The sequence below is a fragment of the Centroberyx affinis genome, unplaced genomic scaffold (genome assembly GCF_046629955.1).
Source record: "Centroberyx affinis isolate AG114_WGS23_722 - 3 ecotype Tasmania unplaced genomic scaffold, CSIRO-AGI_Caff_v1 ptg000409l_1, whole genome shotgun sequence".
Lineage (NCBI taxonomy): Eukaryota > Metazoa > Chordata > Actinopteri > Beryciformes > Berycidae > Centroberyx > Centroberyx affinis.
Genome location: NW_027279076.1, coordinates 237,501 through 251,179, shown reverse-complemented (window position 1 = coordinate 251,179; position 13,679 = coordinate 237,501). Strand labels below are relative to the sequence as shown.

General features: G+C 41.7%; 1 protein-coding gene across 1 annotated transcript in view; it reads left to right on the top strand.

Moving 5' to 3' along the window:
- The first annotated feature begins 5,443 nt into the window (after positions 1–5,443).
- Positions 5,444–13,679, top strand: part of pcsk1 (proprotein convertase subtilisin/kexin type 1) — a 15,277-nt gene continuing 7,041 nt past the window's right edge. Inside the window, exons 1-5 of the mRNA XM_071516564.1 lie at positions 5,444–5,632; positions 7,293–7,397; positions 7,504–7,626; positions 11,610–11,756; positions 13,142–13,218. Coding sequence (XP_071372665.1) covers positions 5,444–5,632; positions 7,293–7,397; positions 7,504–7,626; positions 11,610–11,756; positions 13,142–13,218 — 641 coding nt within the window. The remainder of the gene's footprint in view (positions 5,633–7,292; positions 7,398–7,503; positions 7,627–11,609; positions 11,757–13,141; positions 13,219–13,679) is intronic.

Genomic DNA, 13,679 nt, shown 5'->3' with positions numbered 1-13,679 from the left:
ATCCTCCGTAGCCCTAACAGCTGCTTTAACTTTCATTTCTTCTGAAGACTAAACTGTTCTACACAGAGGAAAGGCAGGTGTAACGGCGATGATTTATTTTGATGTAGTCAATTTGTAACAGGATACTTTTTAACAGATTGATCCCCATCACTGGCTGTTTCTGTCCACAGTTGTTTTCTTGCTGTTGGCATGGCAACAAATGTGACGCTGCAAGTATAACTTTCTGCACTATAAACTTAACTGTTATGAGTTCATTGAAATCTTTGCGTGAAGAAATATGATGTTGTACATTGTTATATTAAATTTATTTCTGAGTCATATCATAAATGATCCATCTTTTCCAAGATGCCATCAGAACAACAATATTGATTGAGATGTGTCAAGAGATAACAAAGAATGTGCTTTAACACAATTTGTCCAGCTTATGAATGGTAGATTGAAAGAAAAATGAGAAAAGGCAAAAACCAAACAAAAACTTGTGTAACTATAGATCTTTTTTTAATTTTGTTGTCAGTAATGATTTAGTTTTCAGACCCTCTGTCTAAACACAAATTAATATCTATTACTCTACGGAGAACATGATCAGGTGTCTCTAAAACTCAGACCAGCACTGAGATACATTCCTGTCTAATTTGCCTCTTTACATCTAACAACATGGTGGCTTTTTCATCATCATCATTCATCCCTCATCTCAGTGAATGAAGTGATGACTTGGGTATCTGAGTGGCAACAGTGTCCGTCACACAGATGACTTCCAGAGACAAAGTCCAACTGACCTTCACACTGTCTGATAAGAACCCGGCTCGCTCCACAACTTCAATCAGCAGCTTCCTCAGTGTATCATCCCCAAAGTCACGCCAATCTGGATGACACCGGGTGACATTTTTACATCTTCCTCTGATAACAGGTGACATTTTTACAGCAATATGATGTGGTGACACTGAATGAATGAAGCAGATTCTTAACCTTTGCTGAAACTTTTTGTTACAAACACATTATTTATAGACCAATTATATGATTTTTGAAGGTGTGAATGAGAGGTCTGCTCCCTGACTGGCATTTACTCCAAAGTAAGAAAACTCTGGCAGCAAAAATCATTTTCAACCCATGAATCATTAAAACAGTTTTATTTTGTCATTTGAATACTTGAATTGATAGGTTTGAATTAATAGTCACACACAGTCAAGAGGTCGCTCCTTAGTTTCCCACCCCACAGTAAATTTTCATTTCACTGTAACACCAATCTGATTAAGATTAATGTACACAACACAACTCAACATTAGTGTCTTTTTAAGCATCTTATTTTAGAGTAACACTTGTTGCCTTTGTCCTTTTCATTGGGTTTTTGACACTACTGTGGCTTGTGAGTGAAGGTTTGCCACAGTTGCCGTCTGATGGCCGTATTGACAATGAAGATGACACAAGGAGAGGGTTGGCATGGCAACCACGTGTCCTTGATGAGTGTCACAGGCAGAAGAGACACACACAGGGTTGACGAGTGACAGGGAGTACATGAGAGGTTACTGCAGGCTGGGAGAGTATTGATCCCACTCGCTAGTATGTGTCATGTTTAATTTATTGTTTTAATGATATATTCATGAGGAGATTGCACTACAATGTGTTGCTGCATGACATGTTTCATAACCTCTCTTTTTAGGCCTTTACTTGTTATGCTTTTATACCTTTGTGTGCATTATGTCTGGTAAAACTATACCAACAAATATGTGGATGTTACCAGAATTAGAAAACAGAGGGTGGATCTATAAAATACTAATCAATAAACAACTGACAAAACTGCCAAGAACAGTAAGCTACATTATAAATATTATATAAGAATAAAATAACTATAGGATCAATCGGAAACAGGTTAATGTTTCACATGTAAGTGGTTCATTTGCCTTGCTTAAATTGGTTGAATTGTCTTCTCTATCACTTCCGGTCTTCATGTCTTCATGTTCGTCATCCCACAGCCTGCAGCCGTTACCAGGGGTTTTCCTGTTGACTAGACCTGCACTGGAGCTGGAAAAAAAATAATTAGCTGACGACAATGGTTAGACCTGTGACCTCATTTGATGAATCGGAGTGTGCGTTGGTTTTTGTGTGTGTGTGTGTGTGTGTGTGTGTGCGTGTGTGTGTGTTCTCTCAGTGGAATACGGAAGGCTGCATGAATGAGCTTTCTCAGTCAACCGAACTACACACCCGGTCAGCTCAGAGAAAAGGACAGAGGATGCTGAGAATCAATGAAAACAAAATCAGATTCGCTCCTCTGTAGTGAAGCCGTGTTCTCCTGTAACTCGCTGCTTACTTAATAATGTTCCACAAACGTCAGCAGATGACAGAAGCTCTTCCTCCTGTTGGGTCTTTGGCTCTTCAGCTGCATGTGTTGTCTGAGTGCGCCATGCCTGAGTGAGTACCTTGGTCAAAGCAAACAGTTGTTGCTAGGTAAAGGTGGATTATACTGCAGATCTGCTCCAGACCTGTTTACACACAGCCAGATGACCAAAGGTATCGCTGACTCTCAGACAGGACAACTTTCATTCACAACGACCAACCAGCTCATTATTTTTTTTCCCCAAACAAATAGGTTTCCCTTTTTTGTAAATCTGAATTAACATTCAAGAGTCTTCAAGTAAAACAGTGTACAGGTTTGTGCCGTGTCACTTAAATCTCATGAAATCTATACAGGCTGGCTGACATTTATTGAGATGGAGCAACATGAGCGGCACGAACTGCACATCTACAACCTCCATTGTATCTGACAGAATAAACACCCACTCTTACAACGCCTGTATCTCTGGATCACTGTGCACACTACACATGAAATAAGAGTGACCCACTGTTTTAATCCCAGCTAACAACCTGATTCTCATAAAAGCCTTACTTAACTGGCCTGCAAACACTATTTAAAAAAGGAAAACAAAATACCAAAAAAGACATTGTTTTCTACGTTGTACAATCAAAGGACAATGCACATTAAAGCACTTGGTAGTCTTTACTTTTCTGAGTGAACGATATAATTTTGGAAGCATTTGGAACCTCAAGCCACAATGATTTGATGAGTTATCATGTTTCACCTGCATGTTCCACTTAAATGAGGAAACAAATTTATAAATAAATTTATAATTCTATAAATTTTATTAGCTCCACCATTTATGTTATTTAAGTGCATGTCACTGGGGATGTGGTTACCTCCCACATTCATTTGCTAATTTTGGTTTGGAGCCAGACCTTATTATAGCTGATTGGGTTTTTGCAGTCTGTCAGTTATTTAATTTTGAACATCAGTTTCACACAATGGTATCTGTCCTGGAAACAGAGCAGATTACCAGACTTATGGAAGGATCACTTTAGTGGAACCAGTGGGAGTGAAAAATGTCATGATCCCAATGCACGGTGCTGCACTATGGGAATTATCACTCCCACCACACTCCCACCACACACACACACACACACACAAACTTCAAAGATATTTGTCAGGAATGCGTTGATCGAAGTTCAGAAGTTCACCAACGGTTCTTTCAACGTCTTACATCAGTTGCCTTAGGAATGTTTTCAACATCAGTAATTGCACTGGGAAAAAGTGCAACACAGAACAATGTAAAATGACATTATCTGAGTCACACTGCCACAATTTGTGGATTTATGAGTTTTAGGAGTACTGCTATTGGGATTATAAAATGAAAGTAAGAGTGAGTGACATCAGATCCCTGGGGCAGCCAATACTGGTGTTGCATCTAGCGATGCATGCTGTAACTGAAGTGAATGTGAAAAGTGAAAACTTCATTGATTTGCCAGGATGGGGCAGAAGTCATGAAAACATCACTCTGCCTATTTGCTTCAAGATTTTTTGGACTTGCATCAATTGAAAGCTTGGCCTCCATAGTCTTGATTCAATATTCCTAATAAATGAACAAATTAACAATGGTGAATATTATATTTATAGGTCATCAGCTATCAATCTTGTGCATTTTAACAAGCTTCTTTCCTTCTTTCCTCCATATAGACATATGCAGGGTTGGGCTAAATATATGCTATCTGCTTTCCATCTGTATATATGCTACTTCCATCTGTACTCACATTACACATCTGCTGGTTCTGCACATAATATTTCTGTACATATGTCACATCCATCTGATAAATTAATATATGTTAATGGCTTACAGTAGCCTATCTGCACATCTGGACACATTTCTGTCTATATGTCCCTCCTTCTGTACATCTGATATTGTACATCTGATATTATTTGTTATATTATTCTGAATATGGTGGATGTATTTCTGCCTGTCCCTCCATCTGCACCTGATACTGTCAGTAGGGATATTCCATTGTTTAATTCTGAATATGTTGTTGTAATTACTTGTCTTCAGCACTCTGTTTATCTATATTGTCTTCTCTGGCTCCGCAGTGACCCAGTTCCCCCGCAGGGATCACTGGGTTTCATCTGATCACCTGCTGTGAGGCTGCAGTGTGAAGAGGGGAGCTGTCCGCGGTGCTGAATCTAGCATATCTCTCTCTCTCTCTCTCTCTCTCTCTCTCTCTCTCTCTCTCTCTCTCTCTCTCTCTCTCCCGGCGGTGACGTGAGACTCCCACCAGCCTGAGGAAAGGAAGACATGTTATCGATTCAAGGAGAGAAAGATTTATAACCTATTTGAAGTTATATTTTTGGCACCAGGAGTGAAGCGTCAGTGTATCATGATAATGTTACACGGTTTGGCTAAGTTCACAATGAATGGGTGGTGAGGAGGGGGTGGGGGGATGCCAAGAGGATGCAAGGAGTGGAAAGATGCTGCACGTCATTCGCCTCATAGTGCTGAGAAAAAAAAAAAACATCAGCACCCTTACAGCATCCTATAATATCCTCGTAAACATTGTATATTTTGTATGTCCTTGCATTTCATTTCATTTTATTTCTTTCCCCATCGACAGTGGGCAGCCCTATATGAAAAGTGGGATATTTTTAGTCGGATCCCCCCCTCCCCTTTATACGTCCTGTCCCTACGGGAATCGAACTCACGTCTTACCACAGGTAGACGCCAGACTGACGTCACAGCACCCGTAATTTGACGTATAAACACTCCCACCACTCACTCACGCACGCACGCACGCACGCGCACACACACACACACACACACACACACACACACACACACACACACACACCACAATCAGCCCTCCCCATCCCATCACCACTGTTTTCCTTTCCTTGGCGGAACCAATCGAGGAAATAACGCGCAGAGTCAGGATCCCTCCATCTCACCCGGCGGTTTCTTCAGGAACAAGACAACAAAAAAACATCTTGGAGAATACGAAAATTTCTTTATTATTTCTATATTACATTTATATCCCTGAGTTGTGTTTTTTTTTTTTGGCTGCTTTCTCGCGAGCGTCTGGGCTGTCTGATAGTCTCTATATTTTTTTCTTATCTGGTTGAATTTTCTCTGAGATGGAAGTGAGATGTCGTCCGGCGGTGATGTGCTGTGTTTTTGCGATCCTCTGCTCCGTCGTTCCCCGCTCAGTCGCTGCCTCTTACGGGGACAGACAGTACCTGAACGAGTGGGCTGTGGAGATCCCGGGCGGACTGGCTGCTGCAGACACGATCGCCAAAGAGCTGGACTACCAGCTGGTCCGACAGGTAGGCTGCACGGGGAAAGGAGGCACCAACGCCCCGGATCAATTCCCAAAAGCAAAAGCCAGCCAGTTTCTACTTTACCCTAACAAATAAGCTTCATATCATTCTGCTTAAAACAGAGCGAGGCGTGTGTTGACAACCTTTATGAATGTGTGTTTGTATTAGGCATGGCCGTTAAAGCAGAATGGGGCATGTGATATAATACTGTAGATATTGTTACAGCCTAGTTTTAATATTAAACATCTAAATTCACACTCGCCCAACAGAAAACATAAAAACAAATAAAATTAAATGTTAATGAAGCATCAGGGATAACCTATAAGCTGGAGACCAAAGCAAATGAACAAATTAACAGTGATGAATATTATATTTTTAGGTCATCAGCAGAGAGGGGCATGTGATATAATACTGTAGATATTGTTACAGCTTCGTTTTAATATTAAACATCTAAATTCACACTCATCCAACAGAAAACAGAAAAACAAATAAAATAAATAATGCAATATTAATGAAGCATTAGGGATAAGCTATAAGATGGGGACCAAAGCAAAGTGTAGGCTAATATCTGTATCAATTACTGTGCTTTGCTTGATAAGGCCAATAGAGTGGAAACTCATAGCTTTTATGATAGCCCAACACATTTACACACATCGCATTCAGCAGCCTGTCAAAGGAGGAGGATTTAATCAATCCATGACTCACTGTTTACACACATCTGATAGCTCATAACTGGGGATCTTGGGTTTTTCATTTCCCTGTCCCATCCAGCCTGTCTTTCCCAGCATTTCAGACTGACTAATGCTGTCAGGTACCTTGTCTTGTCCAATACAAACACATTAGGTCTACTCTGAACTATAAGACCAGTTCATTAATTCAGATGAAACCTGTGGCTCTTAACAACTGCAGTCAATGATTAACTGAGCTTCCAGGTGTCATGGCTACAGTGACAGACTGTTTGCAGTCTTCACCCACTGGGTCAGAATCATCTTCATCATTCTGTAGCCAAGCATCAAATTCAGCTTCTGTGGTTTAACTATGAACAGACACGTTTTGTCCATTCAAGATGTTTTCAGGTTTTTATTTTTAAAGCACTAGTCTTTGGACCTTTAGGGTTAATATTATGCTTCATTATCTTACTGATTTTTGTGATATATCCGGGGTAATGAATACACACCTGTAGATTCTGTGTAAAGCTTTCTGCTTCTGCTTCTGTCTTCAGTCTTCTTTCATTTCATTTTCAGTAACTTTATCCCATGAAATGAAGTTGTTTTTTTTCTTCTATGAAAAAGCATTTTGTCTAAGAGTTTGGATAATACAGTGCAAAATGTACAGTTCCCTTGATGGAAATAAAATCTTTAAATATGTCTGAAGTTTTACCTGTGAGGTGTTTGGCTTGGCAGAAATGGCAGAAATTAATTTCCTGATGTAATATTCCAATGTGATACAAATGTTTTAGTTTATGTAATTACATGAAATCATCCCCTGCCTAAATAAGCAAATGTGTTTGTTTTTTTTCCTCGACTGAATATCTGAGGCTTTTGTAAGTGACACTGCATACTCTAGACCTGCAGGACAGACTTCAGCAGCTGATGTGGCCAGATGGCTGGTATTATGTCATTTCCTATAAAATATTCAGAATCCCTCTCTCTCTTCCTGTCTGCAGATTGGGGCCCTGGAAAACCATTTCTTGTTCAAACACCGCAACCATCCTAGCAGAATGAAACGAAGTGCCGACCACATCACCAAGCGACTGTCAGAGGACGATCGGGTAAGTGGCCTACTTCCGGTGTTGTCTTGCCCCAGTCTGTGCAAAGAGCACCTAGTCTGTCTTTAAGCACACATCTCCATCTGACTGTCTGTGTGTGTGTGTGTAGGTGTCGTGGGCCGAGCAGCAGTACGAGAAACGTCGCAACAAGCGAGCATCCCTGGGGGAGTGCAGGGACTGTCCGGTGGACAAGCTGTTCGACGACCCCATGTGGAACCAGCAGTGGTACCTGGTAGGCCCCTAACGATCTTGTACATACATGATGAACACACAGCAGTACTGGTTAGGGAAATACATTAGAAAATCAATTTGTGAGTCAACAATTCAGAAATTGGCTTAGACTCTAAATCCAAGTTTTAGAAAACATTTCATCATTGCCACCATAGTTCCACAAAGCACAGACTGCTAGTCACATGTCATGGTTGTGTCTGGCTGGGCCTTCTGTTTAGCCTGATTGCATGCCTCTCCTGGGACACACTGAGGCACTGCCAGTGCTGGACAGCTCCACACTGCTCACTGGTCTGAATGTAGGCTGGACAGTGTGTGTGTGTGTGTGTGTGTTTGAGTGTGTGTGTGAGCATATACACATGTACGCACAAATGTATACATGCACATGCTTGTGTAAGCATGTTTTTATGCACGTGTTCATGTGTTATTTATGGCATTCTCTGCCAGAAATGCAAATAGCAAACATATTCATTATCCTCCCTCCCAAAAAAAAAACAGCAAAAAAACAATAGCATGCAATCAGGCAGTCCTAGCCAAAAGAGCCATTTGCTTAATTGGTAACACAGTCTGTGTGGAGATTGAGAGGGGTGCACAGATTATAATCCAGAGTAGAGCACCATCCAAGACCCAATTTACCCTGAATGGGCTGTTTTAGCCCGTTGAGGCCAAGTAATGCCAGATAACAGTAGATTGTCACAGCTGTGCATCCCTACCAGATCCATTACTAACACATTTGCTTTATCCTGGCCTTAGGCTGACCCCGCCATTACCATTTAAAATGACATCTTTAACGATTGTGATCCATAAGCCTAAAATGAAGTCAACGGCTGTCCCGTCGTCCACAGCACAGACTTTAATAATAACAGTTGAATACATTTGGGCGAAAAAAAAACATGAGTACTAGATTTATTGGATTATACAAGCGATGTATCTATTTTTGATGCTCGTGATGATGTTCATGTATTTATATCAAACCACATCACACCACCATTTACAGCAAATTCAATTTTGCCAAGTATGATAAGGCGTGGGTGTAATATGATCACGCCACACTGAAATGCATGGATACATCTCTACTGACATGGAAGAATGACGATTCATTTAATGAGTAAATCAAACAGTTTTGTGAATTAAAGATTAAGAAGCTCCATATAAATATTTAACAAATAACTATAAGCAAATCCTGAGAAAGAATGGAGGTAAAGGAGTGGCATTTAGCCAAGCCAAGCTGTTATAACAATGTGTGAAGACATTGTTAAGCTTTCATTTAGGCCTGAGAAAGAGATCACAACATGCTCACAAGGCCTCCACAAGTTGTTAAATTGTAGGAAATAGACATTCCACATCACAGGGATTAATGGGTTAATTCATCAGGTCAGCTTGATTGGTTATTGTATTGATTATATTTGATAAAACAAAGTCACCAAATCATTCTTAGCGCTGTCACGTTCATAAGTTTGTCCCTGATGCAACAGAACCTTAGGAAGTGTATGTAAGTGTGTGTTTGTGTGTGTGTTTGTGTGTTTGTGTGTTTTTGTGTTTGTGTGTGCATGTGTCAGAGACAGAGAGCTTCATATTACATTCTCTCTGCTTCCAGTACTCTGCGCCTGCACTAACTGAACATGAGTCACAGGCTGCAGAGCATAAGAAAACAAATTGAGATGAATCATTTTTTCCTATCTGAATTGATGACACTAATGGAATTGGTCTTAAAGTGCCGTTTACTATATTTCCACATAAGCCAATCTCTGTGTCACAGAAAAGATTGGGTCATAATTCATCAAAAGCAGCTTGATTGGCCAGTGTGCCTGTTGGTCATAGGTGAGCAACGTGGCCCAATCAACCCATGAAGGATGAAGCTATGCCAAATTATGTGGAAAATGAAAACAAAAATAGGAAAAAAGGGTTTCAGGTATTAACCGATTTTTGAAACCCCTATCACCCACGAATCCATTACTGTGTTAATTCTTCTAGGAATTTTGCACCAATAACTAGCAATGCAGATGTGATCTTAGAAATCGATCTTAGGAATATGCTGCTGTGTTTTTGACTATGCAGATTGGTTACACAAAGAGGGAACAAGGGCGGCGGTGGGGGAGGGGGGGTACAGTGGATGTGTGTGGCACGGCTACAAGAAGGTGAAAAAGGATGGAGAGCTAATGAAGGATAGCGGGGTGAAGGGGGGGGGGAGTTGGACGTACGGAGGGCGTGGGCAGGGCAAAGAGGGGAGGAGGGAGGGGGAAGCGGAATGACGTAGGGAGCGGCAGACTCCACGAGCGATAGCAGGAGTGGGGGTGGGCAGAGGCCAGTGGCTGAGAGATGTAATGACAGAGGGAGAGAGGGAGAGAGGGAGGGATGGAGGGAGAAATGGGCCTGCGAACAGGATGAGTGTCTTTATCTATCAGGAGTGGGTGACCGCCTGATAATTTAATCAGAGGGAGTGACTCATACTTGTGGCTTGAAATTCCTCCTGCCTGTATGGCTGTGTGTGTGTGTGTGTGTCTTCATAGGTGTGTATCCCTGGCCGTGCTGGTGTCAGTGTGTGTGTTAATTGTGTATCAGGGGATCTCTTTGTGCAGTAGCGTCTGTGTCCACTCATTCATTTGATGTGCCAGCGCTGCCAAGAGACTTTCACAATCTGATGTGTCTGTTTACTGTGTACAGCTGAAATGTATGCATGGCAGGCCATTGAGAGCCCCCTCAGTGGCTATCAGCGTCAACAAGTGAGTCATTTGGTGCTACGCCAAGACAAGCGAACTGTAGATATGAGCAGGTCAGGAGTAAAAGCCTCTCAGGCAAATTGGTATCAGAACACGCTATGTAAAAGTGTGGTATCTGATTTGTATTTCCATCATCATTTGCATTCCACCTACTGACAAGATCCATGTAAGACAGGGGATACAAGATGGGGAGAAAAATAGGGAATGAGAGTGTGAGCCAAAGGAAGAGAGAGAGAGAAAGAAAGAGGGAGAGAGAGAGAGAGAGAGAGAGAGAGATACATCACAGCGATGACTCACGTCTTGGGGTGGCGTTCTGCAGTGTCTGTGCATAATGCGCAAAGAGCAAAAGAGCGAATAGGGTTCTTTTTTTAGTCCTAGCTGTCTCCAGCTCTGAATCATACTATTCCCCAGGCAGGCAGCGGCCCCGCTCGCTCTCCCTCACTCCCTGCTGATTTTCCAATTAACACAGGCTTGGCACCCCACACATCCCCTCACTTATTACGTGCGCTAAAAGGGATGTCTATTAGATAGCTGTAGAGATAGATTTCTACAATAATCCATCTGGGAGAGTGGATGCTATTCAACTAAGAAGAACTCTGGATTGAACTACAGCACATCACTAGGCCCTGCATTGTGTCTTGTAGGTTAAATTCATTAGTAGAGTCATTGTCTTGGACAGTAACAAAAGCCTGTAGTAATATGACCCTCTGGCAGCAGTCTGCCTACAAGTGGCCAGAAGAATGGTCTCAAGCCCCGACAAAAGAAAAGCCATCAAGCCAGTAATGAATTTCTGTAAAGGTCAATGGAAGTGCTGGCAGGGTGTAGCTTGGCTGACATGTTATGACCTTTCTCTATGGTTTTTAGCATACATGATACTTGACTGGCTGTTTAGGAGTGCTCAGACAGCTGTGAAGTACCTCAATGTGTGGGCTGTCCTGTTTGGAACGCAGCTAGCTATGTAATAGACTTACAAGGTTTAAGATGCCATAAATGTGTCTAACGGCTCATTGGATTTATTAGGTTTATCAGCCTATTAGGTTAGGCAGTGTTATTTATTGTTATGTACTATCTCAATTCGGTTTGAATTAGGGATGTGCAATTTTGAAATTCTCAAAATTACCAAACCAATACCAGCCCCAAGCAATGTTATTACCTTTTTGCAACGCATGAAACAAATTTTCCACACATGAACAACAAATCCCCTCCTCTCTTCTCTCATCTTCTTCTTCTTCTCTCTCATCCTCCTATCCTTGTTCCTTTCTTCCAGCAAGACACACGGACTTCCTCCTCACTGCCCAAGCTGGACCTGCATGTGATCCCGGTGTGGAAGAAGGGCATCACAGGGAAAGGAGTGGTCATCACCGTTCTGGATGATGGACTGGAGTGGAACCACACAGACATCTACTCCAACTACGTAAGATACCGTTTCCATGGAGACAGCCCCGTCGTCTGGGCCCGTCGTTCCCATAGCAACGCTGCTGGTGACACCTTACAAGGCGATTCATAAAGACACTAATAGATGCTCTATATGATAATACCTGCCTCCAAGGAGCTTCGGGCTTTTGATTCCTAGATGCAAAAGGGATATGGGCATGTTACTGTAGCAGGGTGAATGACTACACTCACTGTATTTAAGGATACAGGGATTTGTTTAGAAATTGAAAATATCTCTCTTGTTTTAGTGATATTTGAATGTCGAGCTCGAGGGCAAATAATTACATGTTGATGATAGGGAGCGCGTTTGAATGGGAGCGCGATGAGTTTTGATTTGGCATAGTTTCTCCTGTTGAGAGGAGCTCTAAAAGCCTCATAAAGCCCCATCTGTGGTTTGGTTTCAAACAGTGCTGTTTCTCTCGGAAGCCAGGCTGATGACAGGCAGCCATCACTGCTTAGCCAGAGCAGGGAGAGAGAGGAAGACAGGATGTACGACAACAGGGCTGATGGAAACAACTCCCGCTGTAATTAAGTTAACGCTGATTAATCAAAGAAGCTCAATCAACCGAGACGCTCATCCTTAACAATCAAGGCATTTGAGCAGCCTGCGTTTGCATAAATTTATTCTGGTGACTCTAAAATGACAGTGACAGGCATCTGACTTGGACTGGGGATTCAAACTGCTGACCCAGACACTGAGGAAAAAAAGTAGGTAAAATAACTGAGTTTTGTTTCCTTTTTTGTTTATTCTTATTATTATATTTACAATATTTCAGTTTATTGACTAGTGCAGGGGAATGACAGGACAGAGCAGGGACACATTCAACATGGTACTTGGGTATACAGTACAGTACACAGAATTCAAGGGATTGTACATGATGCACACTTTAGCCCATAGCACCACAATGTCCTGCTTTATTAGAGCATCATTTGCCAAGCATTTTGATGTGGTGATGATGCCTGTATACCCACTACCACTAACTTTATTAGATAGAAATAAAAGAAAACCTGCAGTGTTTTAGAACTACGGCACAGACCTCAGGATAAAACAGCAGTTTCTATCAGTCTGATTTCCCCCATCATGTTTCAACAGATATAGCAGTTGAAATGAGGAAGAGCCCTGACGCATTCTGTTCTCCTTCATCCTCACAACCAATGGCTTTGTTTCAGCATTTGATCATATCCCTCTCTCCTCTTGTCATCATTCATATAGCCCTCAGTCTGTCTCAGTGACAGCAGATTGGTCCTGCATTCAGACACCTGATGGACCTAACATGTTACCAGTCTTCATCACTGATGTATACTGATGTCACCCCAGCTTTAAAAAAAAAGATCACTGATCATTTCTCTGTCTGTTTCCAATAGGACGCAGCAGCTAGCTACGATTTCAACGACAATGACCCGGACCCTTTCCCCAGATACGACTCCACCAATGAGAACAAGTAAGTTGACTGCTGGGAAATGCTAGGGAAGCATGAGCATGTACAAAAATGGAACAGCAGACAGAATTGCAAAATTAGTCGATGGCAAAATACGTTGAGTGTGAAAAGGCACTACATCACTGATCACAATAGCAATATATTAGGATGCACAGAATTTTCAAATACATGACCCACAATTAAATAATCTTACATTGACTACTAGTTGTAGCATCTGTCTGTGTCAGATCTGGCTGTTGTCAGCTGGTGTGAGAGTTAAGCTTTCCATCCACAGTGGCTTTCCATCCCCAAACACCCTTATGTTGCTATGAAATCAGTGTGAGTGAAGCTGCAGCAAGGAAATGCATTTGATTGGATATCACACTGTAGCAGATCCATACCAAAAGCATAATCTCTTTTGTGATTCTTTTGATTATGTATGGATGTACAGTACATTCATTTTCCGGAGCAAAAGACATTTAAAA